Source organism: Corythoichthys intestinalis, chromosome 10 (assembly GCF_030265065.1).
Source record: "Corythoichthys intestinalis isolate RoL2023-P3 chromosome 10, ASM3026506v1, whole genome shotgun sequence".
Classification (NCBI taxonomy): Eukaryota; Metazoa; Chordata; class Actinopteri; order Syngnathiformes; family Syngnathidae; genus Corythoichthys; species Corythoichthys intestinalis.
The window spans coordinates 23785685-23808712 of NC_080404.1; the positions used below are offsets into that span (position 1 = coordinate 23785685).

Consider the following 23028-nt stretch of genomic DNA (forward strand, 5'->3'; position numbering starts at 1 on the left):
TAAACTGCTGTATTTTAAGCTAAAAGAAATGTTGTGTTTGATAGAACAATATGTCTATATGGTGTCATAGCAGATTCATGGCGCATTAAGCCCCCGAACTATTTTAAATTTGTCCGTTTTACCCTGGAAACCCCCGTTTACAGACATCGGCGCAACCGCTTTTGTTTCAACATTGCCATAAAAAGGTAAGTAATTATAATTCGAAATGTCTGCCATTTTTAGCTTAGAATCATTAATTGATGTTTAATATTTAGTAAAAAAAAAAAAAAAAACTTTCAAAAATTATTCACCCGCATATTTTTAACTTTTAAACAAATTACGTCACAATGAAAAACTTGCCGTCTGTAAATAAGTCACAGATATCTACCTCATAACTATCGCCTGATTGTATCTTTTTTGTTGTTGTCACATTTTCCCCGATATGTTTGATGATAAATAATCGATCCAAACAAAGAAAAATTGAAAAATAACATTTAAAAGGGTAAATATATGCAAAAGAAAATCTCAACCACTCCTTGTTGTCTGCGATTTCTGCATCGTGACACTTGTTATATTACCTTGTTTCACCCATAAAATCCCAAAGAAATCCGGCTGTGGCCATTCACAGCTGTGTCTTGACACTCGGTAATACATGCTACATGGAGTTTTTGGATCGAAAAGCGGTAAGTACGCGATAATATCTTGTTAAAATCTTGGCATCTTTAATTCTGCTCTCGCGTGCTCTCACCTCCAGTTAGGGTTTTGCTGTTTAAAAACATATTTTTTAAATGACCTCCTTTAAAATTTTTCTTCCCCCAGAAAATTTAGATTTTAAGCTTTCCTATGATGTCTCACAAATGCATATCGGACAATTTTGAAATTGGGCCAAAATGGGGGACTCAGAGCGGAACTTCAAGTCACCTGAGTGTTTTCCGCCATGTGTATATATATATATATATATATATATATATATATATAGATGGATAGATATAGATAGATAGAGATAGATAGATATATACAGTATATAAATAGACTACCGTTCAAACGTTTGGGGTCTAAGCGACCTCAAACTTTTGAACAGTAGTGTACATAATGAAAAATGAAAAATATGATACATTACGGTGTATATTATATATATATATATATATATATATGTATATATATATGTATATATATATATATATATTTTTTTTTAAGGAAAATTCAAAATGTAAAAAAAAATATTTATAGTTGTAATATTAAAATATTTTATATCAAATAAAAAGTAAAACAAACTTTTTAGTTTTTTTTCAATAGTTCATCTCCTTTATGATGATATTAAAATGAAAAAAAAAAAAAAAAGTGGAAAACCCGGAAAACGTGACGTCACAACTCCACCCCTTTACTGGTGCCGCCATATTGTCCGTCAGCTCATCGTGTTTACATATTACCGCGACGTACATTCCTCCTATTACTGCGTGTTTTTCTGCTTGTCTGAGGAATCACCGCCTAGTAAACGAACCCAAAAACCTTCTTGACAATCGTTAACATTGATTAATCAAAATGGTGAAGGCATGTGTGGCGGTTGGTTGCAGTAACAGAGAAGATAAACGGTCATTTTAGTAGTTGCTGTCGGCCCATTGTTAAAAGGGCAAATCTCGAAAGCAGCACGGTGTGTTTTATCTCGGTCAATGATACGTTTGTGTCGACAGCCGTTAGAGAGCGGCGAAAACATCAATATGATGCAAACACGATCGCAGACATCATCAGACGGAGATTATTTTACTCTACATGAACTAATAAATGTCATACCTGTGTGATTGTCATTGGGATATGGTCGTGAAAACCTGTAGACTAATACATTTCTGTTCAAAGATTTGTTATGTGGCCCAGTCCACGATTTGTTACTAAAATACAGTACTAATATTTTGTGTAATTTAATTATTTAAAACTGATCTTACAGTCGTAAATCCATTATTGTAATGCGTCCATGAAAACAATAAAGCCTTATGAATAAGCGCTCCCGTCAGGAGGGGACATTTCACGCGGGGCGGCTATTTTTCGGCACACACCGGCCTGTTGTCGATCAAGTTTCATTTTATAATCGTGACAACGGTGATGCTCAGCTGACCAAATGTCGGTTTATATTCGGGCCGGTGTCGATTTTGGGTACCCGACTCCTCACCGTGACATAAACTGGAGTATTATTGGAAATTTTGTGGTCTCAGGACGAGCTCTGGCGCACGGGACCGGACGGGAGGAAACATCGGTTTGGGCATCAAATATGGATCTGGCAACTAGATCGACCGAAACTTTTCCAAAAACAGCTTTTATGCAACTCATCCAATGAGTTTACAGCGTCTGAAAGCACCGGGGCTTATATAATTTGCAAGTGAATCCACCTTTAGAAACTTCGACCAATGACAATACGGACACACAATGACAGACAATATGGCGGCACAATACAGCAATCACGTGATTGTGTGACTTTGGTGATTGGGGTCTATACAATTTTTTCCCCGGATTTCTGAAGTCCTCACTGTAATAAATCTTAAATGTGAGTTTTGTACCTGCAGATACCTGCTTTGGCTTTGGAAAAATAATGATACAGAGTAATCATGGGCCCACTTTTTGGTTCCAATGCACATACAGTATCTACCTAGAATGTAAAAGCATATATACTGTAAATATATAAAACATTAAATATCCTGATTTACGGGAGATGTTTGGTCGAAAAAATAATCGAGTATAAAATTTCAAAATAATTGGGACTCTGGCACTATTCCCTTTTCAAAAATGGGTGGAAGTCATCATTTCCAGGAAGCCAAAACAAACAAAGATTGAAAGTGAGCACAAGGAGGAGCGAGCGCTGGTGTTTCCATGACAGCACAGCTGAGGACGCTTTGCCCTCTGACCTGTCGGACCGCTGCCCAAATCAGGGGTCAATTAAAGCCAAGGTCAGCGGGGGTCAAATGTTAATGACCCCCAACCCCACTTTCTCTGCGGTGACGCAACCCAATGCTCCAGAGAAGTATCGTTCATCCTAATCAGAGCACCGCACCTTGTGCCAGGATGTCCCCCACACATGATGGATGCGTGACTTTCACGAGATACGTGGGGGTTAAATGCTCACATTTACGTACGAGAAATGTAAAGGTCACTCCAACGTAGGATACGGCAAAGCCTTCTCTAAATCGCAGCTCATCGTTCATGTCCTCGCCATATTGTAGATTTTTGAAGTACGGTTGCGACCAACAATTATTTTCATAGTTGACTAGTCCGTTATTTTAGTAATGAGTCACCTCATTCGCACATATATAAATCGCATGTTACTGCAGGGCCGCTATGGAAAAATGTATTTTTTTGCTGTCTACTTTATGGGCGTGCCGCGCAAGCCATGTTCCAAAATTCACGTGAGGCAGACTCTCTTTAGATTTCGCTCCCAAAATTCACGATTGCATCTAAAACACTTTTTGGGGGGGACAAAAAAAACAACAACCATTAGCTTTAGTTAGTTTTGTCAAATTCAACCATCAAAACATTCACAAAAGGCGCACAAAAGTTATCAACTAGTATTTTGACAAAAATACTTTTTCAATGTGTCTATTCAATTCCGATGGCCCATTCAACTCCACACGGAAACGTTTCCATTCTGTCTGATTGATTTTTAACCCGGACCAGAAAAATATCTCAATTGAGGGACAATATTTTTGCACCCCCCCCCCAAGACAAAATTAACAGGGGGTGACCCAAAATGTACAGATGAGACTCAGGAATTGCCTGCCATTGACAAAGATAGAAAACCATTTCATTTAACCCGGGACGATTGTCTTTGAATGCTGATGTTTCAGCCAATGAGCTAACAGAGTTGTCACAAGTACAGGACGTGAAAAGAGAATGTCCCTAAATCATCAGAAAGAGACCCCACACCAATGGAAATTGACACGTAACAACTCCAAAACCAAAAAGAAGTGACCAAAAACACCAGAAAGTGAGCCAGAAATGCCCTAAAAAAACCAACAACACGATATGATTAAAAATGAATCCCCACGATGCTCCACAGGAAGTGACCTGTAAGTAGCCGGAAATGAAGAAGTGACCCACAATTGCCGGCCACTGATATCTAATTCAATGAAACTGAAAGGATGGCTATTAATGCCCATATTTCAGTGCCATTGACGTCACTCGGCGTCCAATTCATTTGGACCTGTGAGGGCAAATGAACGAACGATCGCTACCGACCCTCTCAGTCCAAATGAATCGGACGTCTGTCGTCGTCAGCGGGACAGAGACGTGATCGTTTGATGCCAGCTGTCCCAGTTCAAATGATTTTGACGTCTAATGTAGTCAGCAGCCGTGAACGAGTTAAGATCAGATTTTGACAGTGGCGATAAACCGGAGGAAAGTCCGACGAGGGCGAGGCTGCCACCGTCTTGGGCGTGGAGAAACTGGGTTGTGACGGAGGGGCAAAGACAGATGAAGGGGGCGGAGGGAGGGAGGAAGGGAGCGAGGGAAGGGAGGGCGCGATCCGAGGGGTGCCAGACACAAAGAGGCCAGGCCGTGGCCGGTGGCACGCGATGGGCAGATTAAGCGGCGTTTCCTCCCCACCTGACCCAGTCCCGCCAATGGAGACGGGGTGGGCGGGGGCAAGCGGGGTTCGCCTTTCAGCCACACAAAGAGGGGCTGCGCGGGGAAGTAAGGGCGAGCTTGGAAATGGAGCGGGGGGCACCATCTGCTCGCTGGGCTAAGTGAGGACAGGACGAGCGGCGCGTGCGCGCGCGCGCACGCACGCACCTGTTAGTGTGTCAGCGGGCGGGTGGGTGTTTGTCGCGGCAGATGGGCAGGGCACTGTCCCCCCGGTAGCCATGCCAACTGATGCCAGCCAATTCTTTAGGTTTCAAGCAGGGCTCGATTAAGATGTCCATGAAGGGAGACGTTACAGGGGGGCCGGATCACTTATCCGTAAGGCTTTTACTGTAAACAAACACGGCGCACTTTTGGCATAATGCCACTTAGCTGCACCAGTCCTGACAGTTTCAGCAATCGGATCCTCTTAACAAATCTTGAAATATGGAAAACTACACATATTAACGCTTTCAGTGCCATTGACGATGATAGACGTACAATTCACAGAACACTTTGGGTCCTTATGCTGTGGATTTAAATGAGTTTGTCACGAGTAGACGTCCCATCCGTTTGAACAAATGGAGTATCATTGTCACACCAGTTCAATCCACTGGCATGCATTTGCAGGACTATCCAAAATACGAACGAACAGCTGACTCGGTATCCCGCAATGCACTGGCGTGGGGAAAATAGCATGTGAACTGTGTATATTTGCCAAAATGGTAAACAAATGAGCATTTTTTGAAGGGCGGAAATTGGATTGGACCTCTATTGCCGTCAATGGCAGTGAAACACAATCATTCAATGCCGGCTATCTCACGTCATGTAAATTTAAAGTCAATGGCGGTGAAAGAATTAAAAACCCTAGTAGTTTAGAGTTAGCCTCTTAACTCATGCACTGCCATTGACAGCGATAGATGTTCAATCCATTTCGACCAGGAGGACTGCTCTATACCAGGAACCTTTCTCAAATTTGATAACTATTTTCTGTCATTTTCAAATCGGTTTGGACATCTTGGGACATCAATGGCAACGAAGCGTGTTCGTTCGATGCTAGCTACCCCAGCTAAAATCAATTTAAAGTCCATCCACATTGTTGACCTGAAATTGGTCCGACTGTTTTTTTAGCCTCTTCACTCAATAGCTCCCATTGACGGCCATAGATGTCCGATCCCTTTTGACCGTGAGGGCTGGCGGCGATCGTTCGATCGGCAGCAAAGCGTGATGGTTTGACGCCGGTTATCCCGGTTGGCACAGATTTGATGTATACTGTATCGCCGTCAATGGCAGCAAAAGAGTTCGGGCCTTGATGTCTACAGATAGAGTATGTGCTTTGCCAATGCAAAACAATTTTTCAGCAAGTACGAGCGTGGATCGCCCAGCGTGTGGCGGCGAGTCGCAAACATTGAACGAAGGCCCTCATTTGAACAGCGATGGTCGAGATATTTTCCCCAAGAAGGGGGTCAGACAGTTTGTCTTGCTGAGCAGTAATCTGAAAATACCAGTAATCCTCGCCAGCCACACACACACAGACCAGAGTCCTTGTGGAGGGCTAGGCGGCTGAAAGGGTAGCGTCGCTCCGCTCGGCCCGCTCTCCGTTGAGCGCCGGTGTCTGTTCGGTCTTGACACGCAAGCAGAGTTTTACAGCTGCCAGGACTCACACTGGGAGGCCAAGCGCACTAAAGCTGCCCCGCGTTCACTCGCTGAGAATAATTGCCACTTTTTTTTTTCCTTAACTAAGGGGGGAGTTCCATACAATGTAGACTTTTAGTGCAGGTCATTGAACTCATTCAACGCAGTGTATCAGGACAAGCAAGTATCGGCTCGGTGGAAAATGATTGTTTACATTAATAAGCACTATTTTTCACTTCCCGAGACAGGAACGCACACACGCACAAACAAGTGATGACTGTACTCAAGTGACAAAAACAGCACACCTTCTCTCAAAGAATGCTCCCTGGGGCTTTCTATAACAATGAAGCTGCACCAGACCTTCTGTAGTTGTATCGCAGTCAGAAAAAAAAAGTGCATTTGAATAAGCCGCGATGGGACAGTGGACCTTCATCTACCGGACATTCATTTTTTGAGAGCAAAAGTGTAAGTTAGCTGCTAAAGTGGCAGCATGACAGAAGATTCCAGGAAAGGTCAGACAGGAAGACAAGGCTCCTCGCGGGTTCGACAGCAGGAAAGTTAGTCTCAAAACGATGCAAAGAAAGCGGATGTTACATTAGTGGCCAACTCAAGACGGTTTCTTTCTTTGTATATACATTATATATTTATATACACACACAATGCTGGCCAAAAGTATTGGCACCCCTGCAATTCTGTCAGATAATCCTCAATTTCTCCCAGAAAATGATTGCAATTACAAATGCTTTGGTAGTAATATCTTCATTTATTTTGCTTACAATGAAAAAACACAAAAGAGAATGGAAAAAAAATCAAATCATTATAATTTTATGCAAAACTCCAAAAATGGGCCGGACAAAAGTATCGGCACCCTTTTAAAAATCATGTGATGCTTCTGTAATTTCTGTAATTAACAGCACCCGTTACTTACCTGTGGTACATAACAGGTAGAGGCAATAATTAAATCACACTTGCAGCCAGTTAAAATGGATTAACGTTGACTCAACCTTTGTCCTGTGTCCTTGTGTGTACCACATTGAGCATGGAGAAAAGAAAGAAGACCAAAGAACTGTCTGAGGACTTGAGAAGCAAAATAGTGAGGAAGCATGGGCAATCTCAAGGCTACAAGTCCATCTCCAAAGACCTGAATGTTCCTGTGTCTACCATGTGTAGTGTCATCAATAAGTGTAAAGCCCATGGCACTGTGGCTAACCTCCCAATATGTGGACGGAAAAGAAAAACTAACGAGAGATTTCAACGAAAGATTGTACGGATGGTGGATAAAGAACCTCAACTAACATCCAAACAAGCTCAAGCTGTTCTACAATCCGAGGCTACAACAGTGTCAACCCATACTATCCGTCGGTGTCTGAATGAAAAGGGACTCTATGGTAGTATACCCAGGAAGACGCCACTTCTGACCCAGAGACATAAAAAGCCAGGCTGGAGTTTGCCAAAACTTACCTAAGGAGCCCAAAAAGGTTTTGGAAGAATGTTCTCTGGTCAGATGAGACAAAAGTAGAGCTTTCTGGAAAAAGGCATCAACATGGCGTTTACAGGAAAAAAATGAGGCCTTCAAAGAAAAGAACACGGTCTCCACAGTCAAACATGGCGGCGGCTCCTTGATGTTTTGGGTGTGCATGGCATTATGAAGTCTGAAGACTACCAACAAATTTTGCAGCATAATGTAGGGCCCAAGAAAGCTGGGTCTCACTCAGAGGTCGTGGGTCTTCCAGCAGGACAATGTACCAAAACACACTTCAAAAAGCACTAGAAAATGGTTTGATAGAAAGCACTGGAGACTTCTAAAGTGGCCAGCTATGAGTCCAGACTTGAATCCCATAGAAAACCTGTGCAGAGATCTGAAAATGGCAGTTTGGAGAAGGCTCCCTTCAAATGTCAGAGACTTGGAGCAGTTGGCCAAAGAAGAACGGTCTAAAATTCCAGCAGAGCATTGTAAGAAACTCACTGATGGATAACGGAAGCGGTTGTTCGCAGTTATTTTGTCTAAAGGTTATGCTACCAAGTAGTAGGCTGAGGGTGCCAATACTTTTGTCCGGCCCATTTTTGGAGTTTTGTGTAAAATGATAATGATTTTTTTTTTTCCATTCTCTTTTGTGTTTTTTCATTGCAAGCCAAATAAATGAAGATATTACTATCAAAGCAATTTTAATTGCAATCATTTTCTGGGAGAAATTGAGCATTATCTGACAGAATTGCAGGGGTGCCAATACTTTTGGCCAGCACTGTATACAGTATATACATTTTTTTTTTTTTTTTTTTTTTAAGAAATGATTGTTCATTCATGACTGAGTCAAAATGTAACAAAGTGGCTAATCAGAAAGTAGTGTTGGTATTTACATTCATGAATGAGTGAAACAAGCTAGCGCAATTATATTTCTGGAGCGCTTTTTAAAAATATGTTCTTTTTTATCTTAAGTAATATAAAATAATAATAATAATAATAAATAATTATACATCCTGTATATACTATACATCCCCTCCCCAATTGTTTTGAGATGCTAGTTTTGGCTGAATTTAGTTCTTTTTTTTTTTTTTAATGGTTTCATGGAGATTTCTTATTTAATGATAAAATTTTTGAATAATTGTGAATTAATGAATAGTCCATTTAATCATTCATGATGCACAATATTAAGCTTATGCAGTATATGTATTATTATATAATGAATGAGTTATTATTTAAATCATGTTTTGGAAGGATGAAGGATAAAATACAAAAAGGGCAACAATTTCAAATTAAAAAGTTTGATTTAATACTGTATTGCTAATTAGTACAATTATAAATAATAAAAACAACATCTTAGATATTGGATTATGTTAATATTAAGTACATTCTAAAATTTATTATTTGACTTAAAACTTGGTTATACAAAACTTTTAAAATATAAACGTAAAACTAGAAATCAAAGAAAAAGCAACTGACTGTTTCAGATTTGAGTTTTTTGGCTCTGATATCATAAGGGAAATTGATAAAATAATAATAATAATAAAAAGTTAACTGTCATTGTTAAACTTTTTCTTCCTTCAAATAGTGAGAGCTCACTGTACTGGACAGGTAAATTATAATAAGAACCTGCCTTGTCCGGAGTGAGGACGGCACAAGATGGTATGCGGCTCAGCTGCACCATGCACCAGGAAATACTTGGAGACCGCCCGACATCACCTACCGGGAACAAACCTTTGAATTTGCATTTATATATGTCAAATGTAATGTTGAAACAAACCATCTTTATTGTAAGGAGTTACAACATTTTAACCTAACGTGATATTGTGAGGAGTTACAACATTTTAACCTAACGTGATATTGTGGGTCCCTGTATAGGTGTGCGTCTTTTTCCTTCTCCTAACACTCTAGTCAAAGTTTTACTGTGGAATTTAAGACATCAAAATGCCAACTTAATCACAATATGAGAGCAATATGCTTCTGTATTATTTACTTGAGTATAAATCCGGTATAAAATGAATAGTGTTTTAAATAGTTTTTGTTCTGCTTTGCAAAGGAACAGTTGCTGCAACAGTTAATGCACTTTTCAATGTAAAAAAAAAAAAAAAAAAAAAAAAAAAGAAGAAACATCAAATGACATCTAGTTTAAACAGAGGTACATGCCTTTGTGGTTTTTATAAATTTTAAAAGGTAATATATTGCTGTAGTTGAAGTACTGAATACGTATCGGATCGCCACACAGGTATCGGGATACGGATCGTGACAAAAGCGGATCGTCCCAGCCCTAGTAGATGCATATATTCTATCAGGTTAAGGCACTTATCTTTTTTTTTTCTTGGAAATGAACTATTGAGTCAGGTTAAAAAAGTGGATTCAGTGTGTAGGAGAGAGCCGAGCTGCCTGTCACCCTCGTTATAATTCAACATATCAGTATTAAGATGAGCATAATTGTGCACACACACAATGACACTTTACAGTAAAGTCACACATTATTTTAGGGAAAGAGGCAATGAGATTCTCTTCAGGGTCCATTTTGAAATTTGAAGGTCGTCAATGTCTTTTTTAGGGGCTTATTGTCATGTGTTACCATTATCAAGTATGAGGACAAAGTTGATCCACCCTGATTATTGAGCTTGTCACACCATTTTAGCATAAACAGAAGTTTTCAAATGAATTATGAACATTAAAAATATAGTTATTTTTGTTCTTTACAAGCCATCTCATTTTCTCTGGTCATTAGCAGGTTATTATAATAAAATGATAAAGTTTAAATCCGGTACAAAATGTATAGTGTTTTAAATAGTTTTTGTTCTGCTTTGCAAAAGAACAGTTGCTGCAACAGTTAATGCACTTTTCAATGTAAAAAAAAAAAAAAGAATAAACATCAAATGACATCTAGTTTATACAAAGGTACATGCCTTTGTGTTTTTTAAATAAATTTTAAAAGGTAATATTTTGCCGTAGTTGAAGTACTGAATGCGTATCGGATCGCCACACAGGTATCGGGATACCGATCGGATCGTGACAAAAGCGGATCGTCCCAGCCCTAGTAGATACATATATTCTATCAGGTTAAGGCACTTATCTTTTTTTTTCTTGGAAATGAACTAAGAGTCAGGTTAAAAAAGTGGATTTCAGAGTGTGTAGGAGAGAGCAGAGTTGCCTGTCACACTCGTTATAATTCAACATATCAGTATTAGGATGGGCATAATTGTGAACACACACAGTGACACTTTACTGTAAACTCACACATTATTTTAGGGAAAGAGGCAATGAGATTCTCTTCAGGGTCCATTTTGAAATTTGAAGGTCATCAATGTCTTTTTTAGGGGCTTATTGTCATGTGTTACCATTATAAAGTATGAGGACAAAGTTGATCCACCCTGATTATTGAGCTTGTCGCACCATTTTAGCATAAACTGAAGTTTTCAAATGAATTATGAACATTAAAAATCTAGTTCTTTACTAGCCATCTTATTTTCTCTGGTCATTAGCAGGTTACTATGATAAAATGATAAATATGCAACATTGTTTATCATTTTTTCCCCCTAGTTCCACTGACAGCGATGTGGCTGCCTCTTTCCATCGTTCTACTGTGAAATTAAATGACTATCAATAGTAGACCTCTAAACCATTTGTACTTGAAGTAGCTGCTGCCACCATCCCGGGCAAAATGGATTGGACGTCTATCACCGTCAATGGCAGTATTGAGTTAAAATATCTATTTTGTTCTTCCTCTGGCCAAGACACAGCCTCCCACCAATTATTCAAAGATTTGTTTGAAAGACTGAAGATGTTGACAACCACCCCGCTCTCACCTATAGTTTACTTACAGGAGTTGAGTTCGAACTTGTAGCGTGCTGTTGTACTAAAATGCCGAATAAGTCCCGTACTCTGAACTCCGATAACATTTAACTTTGCTCTTGATATTATACCTGAATTTCAAGCGGCAGAAAAAAACTTCCCCTCAAGTTCGACTTGGTTGAATTCGGCCACGGGGAGGCGAGCCGCCGAATTGTTGACGCTCACAGGCACCCGTCGAAGCCGGCCGGTTTTGACGGTTTCGTTAAAGAAACACATGCGAGTAAAAACCTAAACAAAACTACTCCCAGACCAACATGTCGATCCCACTTGCCGTAAAATGCCGTGTTTGACTCACGCGTGCCTGAAAAACGAAGCTGGAAATAATCACCTGTTTGCTAGTTGCTCATTGGAGTGGACCGGAAATGCATGGTTGCCTGGCAACCCTCGCCGTTGCCACGCTGCCGTCAAGGTGGACGTAGATGGAGTAAAACCAAAGAGCCGTTTCAAAAATGACCACACGCAGGCTTTGTCGAGGTGAAGAGGAAAACTATTGTCTTTTTATATCCGACAAGGTTGGCAAAAGTATCGATACGCAGTTATTTTTGCACGACCACAAGTCATCCGGAAATTTGTCATAGAGTAAATGATTGTAATGAAGGATATTTTTGCATTTTCCTTGTTAATTGGAGTCTACTATAGTGAAATAACTCATTGCAAAGTATTCCTCAAAATTTTTAAAAAAGTATATTAATCCTAGTGTCCACCATGCAATGCTTTAACGCAATAGTGTCCAACTGGCGGCCCGAAGGCCAGATCCGACCCACCCTATTATTTTTGTGTCGTCTGCAAAAGTAAATGATGAGCATCAATTTCATATTTCTAACAATTAAAAAAATATATATTAATGTAAATATTTAGTTTATCTTTACTTGAAAAAATATCTACAATATAAATGTATATTTTTGCATTTTAAATTAAAACTGTTTATAGTTTTCCTATAAAATGTTGCTGTTGACTGAAAAAATTCTTAATCTTGGAAACACTTCATAAAATTAAGTGTAGGTAATACATTTTAACTCGCTGCGACAGACACCTAAAATAGTTGTCTACAAAACACAAACAAAGGGTTGCGTCATTATCTTTACTGTAAAAAAATGTCATCTAGAATGCAGTAGTCCACATTATCAACCATCCAAAAAAAGTTCATCAACTGCAAGGCATATACATTATAAATAAATGTAAAGAGGGCAAAAGGGGGAAACACAAAACAAAAAAAATTGTTTTAAAATACTACAAGCAATAATTCACAATTCCAGCATGGCTGAAACAACAAGTGGCCTTAAAAATGAAAACCACTGGGGAGCGTGGCCACAGTTTACCAATCGAATCGACTTTTCAGTTATTGTTTATGATGGCGTGTCACATGCCCCGTGGTGAGAAAAAAACTGCCCTTCACTGCTTCCCCTTGCATACGTTCTCTTCTTCTTGCAAACTGTAATGCGCTGAAATGTTTGTTTATCTTCTGGATGAAAGGAAACAACACTACAGTAGTTGACTCCAAAATGTTAACATGATGATTTAGGCTTGTAACCGCTGTTAAACTCTAAGGTGTCATCCTTTCAAACGGAGTACATGTTCTTGGTGGTGGAGCCGCTCTTGCTGGACGTGTCATCGTGCGACTGGTAGCCCAGCATGGCTTTGCTGGGGATGCTCAGAATGTCCTTATAAGTTTGCCTACAGGCACGAGAAGACAAAAACAAATTTAAGGTTGATGTCGCCATCTGGTGGTCACTCAGTTTTTATATCATGTCAAAAACAGGACTTTTTTTGGTATGGCAGCATATTGCTTTCATGCCCCCATTCCCCCAAAATTAATTCATTTTATCATGTGAAAATGCTCAGTATAAAATGGCAAATTCACACTAAAATGTGTTAACATGTGAAATTGATCATTTTAAATAAGGAAATTCACCTTAAAATGCTATTTATTTTGATAACTCATTCTCCACAACACAGGTATATGTATAGTATTTACAGATTTGGTAGTTAGCAAAAAAAGATTAATCAGATATTTGATAAACACCCAATGACAGCAATAGACATCCAATCCATCTCGACCAGGACATCCAGCACCGATCATTGGCTATAGACCCTACTCACCTACGTCACAAAATGACGTGTCGCTGTATCCGGCCGCCATATTGTACCTATTTTTTAGACCTATTCTCATTGTTTTCAATTAGTCGTGCAAGTTATAGAGCAATTCATGGAAGGCCCGGTGTTATCTGACGCTGTAAACTCATTGGATGCGTTGCATAAAAGGCGTTACGTGGAAAAGCTTCAGTTTATCCATTCGCCAGATCCGTATTTGATGCCTAAATCGATGTTTTTCGACCCGCTGTCTTCACCATCTTCGCCTGACCCTGATATTTACAACTATCTTGTCCACACAAAATCAGCCTATTCTCACGAAAGTTTGAAAAACTTTAAGAGCTTGGAGGCTTATAAATGCTACGTTGCTGGTTGGGTGAAACAGGTCCTCGTACACGAAAATTCGGCACGAATCTTGTGCTCGGAAGGGGAGTTATGAAATTTTCAATTCAAAATCTTTTGTTCTTGCTAACATCCGCTGTCAAGTCTAATGTATTTCATGTCATTTGTCAATGGAGCTAGGGCTTTTAATGTTTATATGGTTTAGCGATAGCACTCTCACTACATACATATATCATATGTAATAAATATGAAGTGCGATAGCACTACTCCAGATTGTCCCAAGTTGAATTTATTTTTTGGCTTTTGACCTCAATAGTGAAATTGTAAATTAATTGTATGACAACTGTCTGATTATCCCCTTATAATTATATATTTTCAGGTAGTTCATTCACAACGTCTGAGTGTATGATGTGGGCGATTAGCCTAGCAATGATCTTAATTGTGGTTGTCAGCCCAAAACCCTCTAAATATAAAATGACTACTACATAATCTGTGGTAGTCGTTTGGAGCCCAGTTTTCTCGTCGAATTGCAGCAGTCAATCTCGGTCTCCTCTCCGGGTCTCTCAGAATACGGTAAAACTTCAAGTCTCTCCGTCTATCTTCTCTGTTTTTGCAACCGACCGCCACACACGACTTCACCATTTTGATTATTAATGTTAACGAGCAGAAAAACACGCCATAATAGGAGGAATTTACGAAGCGCTAATGCATTAACATGACGAGTATACGGACAACATGGCGCGGGGGCGTGGCTGTGACGTCACGTGAGTAGGGTCTATAGCTGTCAATGGCGGCCAAAGCGCAAAAGTTAAAGTGGAATGATGAAGTTGTTCACTGGAACAGGAAATTCATGACATCAAAATGAAAAATTGAGAACATTAAAATGTGAAATCAATCATGTTAAGATTCAAATGCAGAATTTCTCATGTAAAATCTTGTTTAAATGCAGAATGTTCAAATGTAACACATGAAAATGTACTTTTTTCCCCTGGTGCAACCACAATACGCTTCCATAAACCGAACACAAAACTATTACAAAAATACAATCGATAATACTAGTCTCAAAATGTTAGGCATTTTGATCTCACACTTCTGGGAATTAGTGTGCTTTTCCAAGCAGTTCCAGTATAACTTTGTCGCCCTCTTGTGGAAAATGTTTCCTGTTCCATAATTGTGAACTCCAGGCTAGAACTACTAACGAGTCTAAATTCAATTTGTGTTAAATCATTGGACTACTGAACGATTGACTATAACACAAGACTCACCCTATCGTCATGATGGCGTCCCTGTTTTGGCAGTTGCTGGTCCAGATGGCGATTTTGTCAGCTTTGTGCCTGACGTTGACTACGGCGCCGCACACGTCGTCGCTGGCCTCGTCGAATGACTCGCCCACCAAACACAGGAGCTGCGGCAAAACGTTGTCAAATACACAGCGTGGCCAAAGGCAGATGACGCTCGCTCGCTCTCACCGTTTCCATCCAGTAGCGATCGAGGTCGTTGTGCCGCTGCACTCTGTTGAGCGTCATCAGCCACCGTCCCCCAAGTTTGTTGCGGGTGTCCTCCCACATGGGCTTGATGCCGTCCTAGAACGCATCATCTCATTAGCATGCCCGAGTGCCCAAGTGTAAAGTATTTACGAGGGGCGTACCTTGAACAAGCAATAATCGCAACCTACGGGGAGCTTGCTGGGCTGCTGTATGTGGTTGTATAATCTGAAAAAGGCACATTTACATATTTAATGTCAATGAACCTCTAATGTAGCATTTTATGTCAAATCTGAATATCTTTATTGACCGTATTTACATATTATGTAACATTTCATTCATGAATTATTTTTTTTTTTTTTTTTTTTTTCACTTTTACAGGGCACTCATTCAACTCACTGGCAGTCATTGATGGTATAGATGACAATTCCATTTTGACTGGGGGGGCGCGAACGTAGGTTTGAAAATTTAAAATGTAAAGTTGATGACTTTAAAACAGGAAAATCATCACATGATAAGGTACCATGTTCAAATCCTTAAAACAAGAAATTCATCATGTAAAAATATAAAATGGATCAAGGTAAAATGTGAAATCGATGATGTGAAAACAGACTATTTATCGCATTAAAATGTAATTTAAAAATGAACTGGACTGGGCTACGTTGCGGGCTGAACAAAAATCTCAATACTCACGCCCAGAAGTCTTCCACTGTGTCAAATTTGGAAATGAGACGCAAGTTCTCTGTCCAGCTTTTGCTTTTGTCATTTTTGAAATACCACAGGGCCCATCTGAGGAGTTGGAAAACAACAACAACAAACAGTCAGCTTTCACGCCCCCTTGACAAATAACGCCTTTGCTAACATTAGCTTCCGGCGGCGGCGTTGGTCATCATCATTATGAAGCAATAAGAGCAATAAACAGGGGTGTCCGAAATGCCAGTAAAGAGCAAAAAGCGCAGCACAAATGCAGCCTTTGTTTCTGGCTACTGAGGTGATTCTTTCATTTGTGTGGAAGGCGGGCGAGCGAGCGAACGGGGGCAATGCTAGGCCATCGGCTGAACTCCGTGACCGGCCGAGCGCCCTCCCCCTTTTTTTATTTCACCAAATGACACCAACAGAGTCGTAAAAACTGACTGCTGTTTGTTTACAACCTGGGATTGCATTGTGGGCTTTGTCGGCGTGACTGGCAAATAGGAGAATTTTCTTTTTTCTTCTCTTTTTCTCAATTCATTCGCTACCTAAGTTGCATAACATTGTCTATGCTGTTCAACTGCTCATAACTAAAGAATGAAAAATAGTTTATAGGCATGGTTTAGTGGTAGAGTAGTTGTTCCCTAGCACAGAGGTTGTGGGTTCGATTCGCCGACCTTTAAGACCTCGTTTGAGTATCCTTGAGCAAGACCCCACATTGCTCCTGATGCTAGGTCAGCAGGAGGTAGATGAGGATATAGTGTGAAGCACTTTGAGGGCCTTAAAAAAGGTGGAAAGGCAATACAAGTATAACTCCATTTGCCATTATCATTTAACCAATCAGAGGACGGGGTGAATACAAGTGCAGGAGAGAGAGGCCCGGCCGATGATCGGTCGACAGTCATAAATTCAAAAAGTCAAAAAATTAGGACACCCCATTAAATATTCAGTTCTTTATTAAACAATTGTTCACATTAAATATTTGATCTTGTTTTTCTTTATCTTTGTGAAAAAAGTGATTTAATTGCAGGTAAACAAAATTTTTTTTAAAAAAATACTGTTTTACTCATTAAACCAAATATATCGACAATAATGCATATTCTAACTGAGGAAAAAGTTAGGACACCCTACCATCTAATAGCTTGGACTGAAATAACTTCAGTGAGACACTTTTTGTAGCCATCTACCAGTTTTCTGATATCGATCTGAAGACAGTTTGCCCCACTCCTCAACGCAGAATACTTTCAGCTATGAGATGTTCAAGGGTTTTATTGCATGTACAGCCCGTTTCAAGTCACCCTACAGCATCTCAATGGGATTAATATCTGGGCTTTGACTCTGTCATTCCAGGACTCTCCATTTCTTTGGTGGATTTACTGGTGTGTTTTGGGTCATTGTCATGTTGTAGGGTCCAGTTTCACTTCAGCTTTAATTTTTTAATAGATGATCCCACATATACCTCAAGCAGCCTCTGATAGACGATAGAATTCATGGTTGATTCTATGATGGTGAGCTGGCCAGATATTGCTGCAGTAAAGCATCCCCAAACCATGACACTTCCACCTCCATGCTTCACAGTTGGTATGAGGTTCTTTTCCTGGAATGCTGTATTGGGTTTACGCCAAACATGTTTTCTGTTCTGGTGTTCAAATAATCCAATTTTAGATTCATCTGTCCAAAGAACATTATTCCAGAAGTCTTGGTCTTTGTCTACATTCACTCTGGCAAACTTCAGTTTGGGCTTCACGTTTTTCTTTGAAAGCAAAGGTTTCCTCCTTGCGCACCACCCGTGAAGGTTAAACTTGTCAAGTCTCTTTCTGGATTGTAGAGGTGTGCACTTTCACATCAACAGTAGTAAGAGCCTGCTGTAGGTCCCGTGATGACATCTTAGGGTTTTTGGAAACTTCTTTTAGCATCTTGCTGTCTGCTCTAGGGGTGAACTTGCTTGGACCTCCAGACCTGGGCATGTTGGCAGTTGTTTTTAATGTCTTCCACTTGTAGACTATTTCCGGACAGTGGAATGGCTTATTCTATACTCTTTTGAAAACCCTTACCAGACTCATAAGTGTCTACAATCTTCTTTCTGAAGGCCTCAGACAGCTCCTTGATCTCACCATGGTGTTTTCTCTCACTTCAACAGTCAGGGGCACACCAAACTTAACGTGAGGTTTAAAGAAGGCAAGCGTCCTCCAAAACCCTGGGTAATGATGTTCTAATCATGTGCACCTGATGTGATACCCATGCCTGTGATTTTAGCCATATTAAGTTGAATTGAATGTGGGGGTGTCCTAATTTATTCCTCAACAGGTATTGCATTTATTTAAAATTACATTTTACAGAAAGTTATTTTTTTAAGTCAGTTTCAATTGTTTAGTTCTATTACTTGAAACTCTCAAGATTGTTAAAATTGATATTAAATATCCATTTGACCAAATATGTTAGAAAACACAAAGGCTTCCATAAGGTGTCTTAATTTTTTTACTTGACTGTATCTCTAATTACAAGTGACGCGGGTTCCAATGATTTATAAAGGAAAATTGGTCTCCGGTGATAATCGACATTGCTCGCCATCCACGGCACTGTGACATGATCATTTACCGCCGGTTTTTGCTGTGACATTTTCTCTTTGACTGTACATGGAACGAAATTGTCTCTTACTTGTTTTGCAAGGGGTGTTTGATGTACTGTTCTTGGTTTGCGACTTGGCTGTCAGGTTGCGGCTCTTCAGTTTCGGGGGCTTTCTGCAATCAGGCATAATGCATTAACAACTACATTTATGTCAATAGAGTATTCAATATACAAAACCATTTTTTCTTAAATGTGAAAAAATATTTTACTTAAATTACATTAATTCTAACATTTTATGGAACAAATCCCCTCAAAATTTAACACTTACGCAAAATAAATAAATGAACTAAAAAGAAAAAAATACATATCCAACAACAATTCTCTGCCCCCTTCCCCAAAATAATAACAATGATAATGCTTTTTAGCTTTCAGCCAAAACTGAAGTGGAAAAAAAACCTGGCAGCTATCTACGTCAAAACTTGTTTTGCCGATTTAAAACTTTCGTTTTATCTCTACGTCAAACCATTAATAAACCCTTGCCCCCGAAAATGTCTCCAAAAACCCGCATATATAGGTAGTTTTAATGAACTGTTTTTCTACTATCGCATACATTGCAGATATACTTTTATACATAGGAAAGTGACTCGGATGCCGCTGTTATGTTAAAACTGGGGCACTCTTATTGTGAAACCGGAAGTAGCGCAATAAGAATGCCATGTACTGTATTTCTCCTTCACTGATGAAACGGCATTGAAGAGCACGTTGGCGAATGTTTTCATTCATATGTAGGGGTGTAACGGTACACAAAAATCTCGGTTCGGCACGTACCTCGGTTTTGAGGTCACGGTTCGGTTCATTTTCGGTACAGTAAAAAAACAAAATGCAAAATATAAATGTGCTAGTTGTTTATTACACACTTTTGTACTTTCAACAATAGGAACATTAGCCTATACAAAGCTAGAATTCCGCTCAAAAAGTAGCGAGTATTTAAAGATAATCCAACAACAATTTGCCTTTCAGATCCCGCGTATTGGTCAGCTTTCTTTCTGAAAGAAAGAAGAAAAAAAGTCCTGTGCTAAAGAGAAAAGCAATCCCAATGACAAAGATTTTAACATGTATTTTACAAATGAAATGCCTCAATGAAACTTTTTTTTTCTTATGAACGGTTTTCAAAAGCTTTATTGGTGGATTTTCTCAATTAAAAGCGCCACACAGAATTAATAAATTTAATTGTGTAAGCAGGATGTGTGAATTATTCTTATTACTTAATTACAGGTGTTTTAGCTCATTTCATTTTATTTAAATGGGCTATTATTTATTTTATAATGTGTTTATATTTTACAAATGTGATGTAGTATTCATTTATATTGTATATCTTTAGTTCCTATGTGAAAATTAGTTCCTGCTTGTTTTGTTGTGGTAGGAGCGTTTTGTATTGAACACGGGGGCCGTGTTGGTTATTATTATAGCAGAGAACACAGCCGTAAATCAACAAAGACAAGTCAACTGTGCCCCGATCTACCACTCATGAGATCTGATGGACTCAAAAAGTAGGTTACGATTGCATATTAGTTTGAAAATCGAACGGATCCACCGTATTTTTACTCGAGTGACTTCCGGTCTATCCTAGCTAGTACTATTGACGCAGGAGGGCCACGTCTCGCGTCAAATAATAAACTCTGCCGTTCTTTTCGCGTGCTTCGCGTTGAGCCGCTTCTGGGACGCATCTAAAACGCGGCCGCACTGCGACTGGTGTGCATTGGCTGACTGACTCTAACGCCCGCGTTTCACTGCGTTCTCGCGGCTGCCACTTTGTCGCGCCGTTGACGTTTCTGGACTGTCCAACCGTGTTGGTCCTCATTATAGTAGAGAAGACTGAGTAAATATAGTCAACACAAAGAAACTGTAACCCGATCAACTCACAGCCTCGAAAAGTAAGTGTCAGAAACTCGTTCGGTACGCGTCCGTTCCGAACCGACTACCACGTACCGAAACGGTTCAATACTATTACATGTACCGTTACACCCTTATTCATATGGATTAGTGCAGCAACCAATAATCTATTAACTCGAGTAATTCGATTAGAAAAAAAGCTTTGGATCAAATTTTGCTGCTTCGAGTATGCGTTTATAGAAGTGGGAATCTTGGGGCACCTAAGGATTCGATTATGATTCAGAGGCTCAGATTTGATATTGATGTACCCTCAACTCTCGCATTTAATATTTTGTACATTAGTTCCAAAATTCCTCTTTAGTTCCAAAAATCCTCTTAGGGTAAATCAAACTAATATTTCAGTATCAAGTTAACAGTTAAAAACAGTAAATAAAAAACTCCAGTCCCCATTCTGTATCAGCAGCTTTAAACTACATTCAATTAATTTAATGTTGTGAATCAACCGTTGAAGTTGTTAAAATTGCTTCCGTTATTCCATAATTTCCCTTCTGTCTGCTTTCGACATGTGAAAGTTTTAAAACTGTTTCATCATTTAAAGATAGATTCAAGTCAAGATTTTGCCGATTTAGGTATATTTTAGATAAAAAGTTACTTATGTTCACTACAACAGAGCCTTCTAGACAAATCTACTGCTTTAAGATGGTGGCTGTTTACTAACGCCGGCAAGTCTGTCATTTCGCATCTAGCTCTCTTTACATGTTCTAACGCCATCGTCTGTCATTTCGCATCTAGTTCTACATATACAGTATTTGATATCTAGCCGTATGTGGCCCTATGTTTGTAGCAACTAGCAACTGGGCGTTGTTTGTAGCAGCTGTCGGCCGCAGTCAGGTATTATTGTTTTTTTTATCTAGGGGCATGAGTTGACCATGATATTTACTCTCGGTCCGTTCCCCATTGCATCCCGAAGACCACGCTGACTGTGTTTTAGTTCTGCTTTACCTGGTATAATTCAATCATCGGAATTTGGATGTTTGTGAACCGTTCTCGAATCTTCCATGGCCGAATCGCAAATAATTCAAGAATCAGAAATTTCGCACGTCTCTATTCGTTTAATTACAGTGATGTTGTAATGGTTTGTTTTAAAAGTGTTGCACAGTTTTATTGTTTCGGGTGGACACACTGCCCTCTAGTGGCAACAGTGAATATCCCATAACTCGTTGAACATGGCTGAATTCAGCTGCTCCCTGTTAAGACCAACAAAGTATGTTTTTGGTTGACATTTGTTATTTAGTTTACAAGTATATTTAGCGGTTATTTTTGAAAATATGTGTTTGAATGATTTGTTCAGAGCATTGTAAAAAACGTTGGCATTTTGTAGCATATAATCTAGCGGACTTTTGCTTTGCAAGTTAGCCAATTGTTCTTTTGTTGTACTTAGATCCTCATTTATTTTTTAATAGGTGAGGCTAAGCTCAGGGAATTTATTTTAAAATGCATTATTTGCTCTTGTGAAATGAAAGTGCAATTCTGCATAGTTTGAATACCTCAGGAATTTTATTTTGTATTCGCATTTAATACTCTTTTGAAAGCAACTTCTTGCAAGCATAAACACTTGTTTTACATATCTTAAAATGTATTTTGCAACACATTAAATGTTTGTAATCCTATTACTCGAATTTTTGAACTAATTAATAGATTCATCGATTAACTAATTATTAAACAGCTGCAGCCCTAATATAGATTAGTGACTTGATTTCGAGCCATCCACTTCTTGACCATCAGGCTTTTTGTTAAACAATCCCCCCTTTCTTGCCATTTGTGTGAGCGGACACGTTTTTCAATGTTTAAAAAGGACAGAGGACCAGAATAACGTGTCAGTTTGAAAGGAGGATTTTTTTTTTTGGGCCATGCTCCTTGCTTTGGTTAAGACAGCCTTTAAAGATACTTTGGAGCAAACGTTTGTTCATTTTCTAACGTTGCAACTCAAACAAATTTTAGAGGGGTACTCCGCTGTTTGCCCGTGGCAGGCGAATCAGGAGAGAGGACATTTATCACTTGTCAGCGAGAAAACTAGTTGATGAGAGAATGTTTTAACGAATGGGTTAATTCACATGCGAGTAGATGAGGAAATATAATGGCAAGGACTTGAATTTAAGAGACGGTCGGTGCAAGGATGCAGGGTACCGTGGAGAAAGGACACAGTGTCTCTCCCGCTCGCCTGCCCTCCCTCTTTCAGTCCCCCCCCCCCAGCCAGCTGTTTTATCCCTTCTTAACATTTAACGTTTTTCCAATCTCACAGGTCGTTGTCGATGCCTCAGTTCATCTCGTTGCAAGTTATCAGCAAATGCCAACATTTGGCATTGACTCTGCATGAAGGAGTGCCACAATTCTATAGTTTCACACCACCAGACGGGA

General features: G+C 39.5%; 1 protein-coding gene across 1 annotated transcript in view; it reads right to left on the reverse strand.

The window, feature by feature from the left end:
• eif4e1c (eukaryotic translation initiation factor 4E family member 1c) overlaps positions 1 to 23028 on the reverse strand; it is a 44520-nt gene that overhangs the window by 15539 nt on the left and 5953 nt on the right. Inside the window, exons 2-7 of the mRNA XM_057848837.1 lie at positions 18808 to 18890; positions 16153 to 16248; positions 15624 to 15687; positions 15445 to 15558; positions 15241 to 15380; positions 11871 to 13216 (exon numbers count right to left, since the gene is read on the reverse strand). Of these exons, the coding sequence (XP_057704820.1) occupies positions 13102 to 13216; positions 15241 to 15380; positions 15445 to 15558; positions 15624 to 15687; positions 16153 to 16248; positions 18808 to 18890 (612 nt within the window). The 3' untranslated portion in view covers positions 11871 to 13101. The remainder of the gene's footprint in view (positions 1 to 11870; positions 13217 to 15240; positions 15381 to 15444; positions 15559 to 15623; positions 15688 to 16152; positions 16249 to 18807; positions 18891 to 23028) is intronic.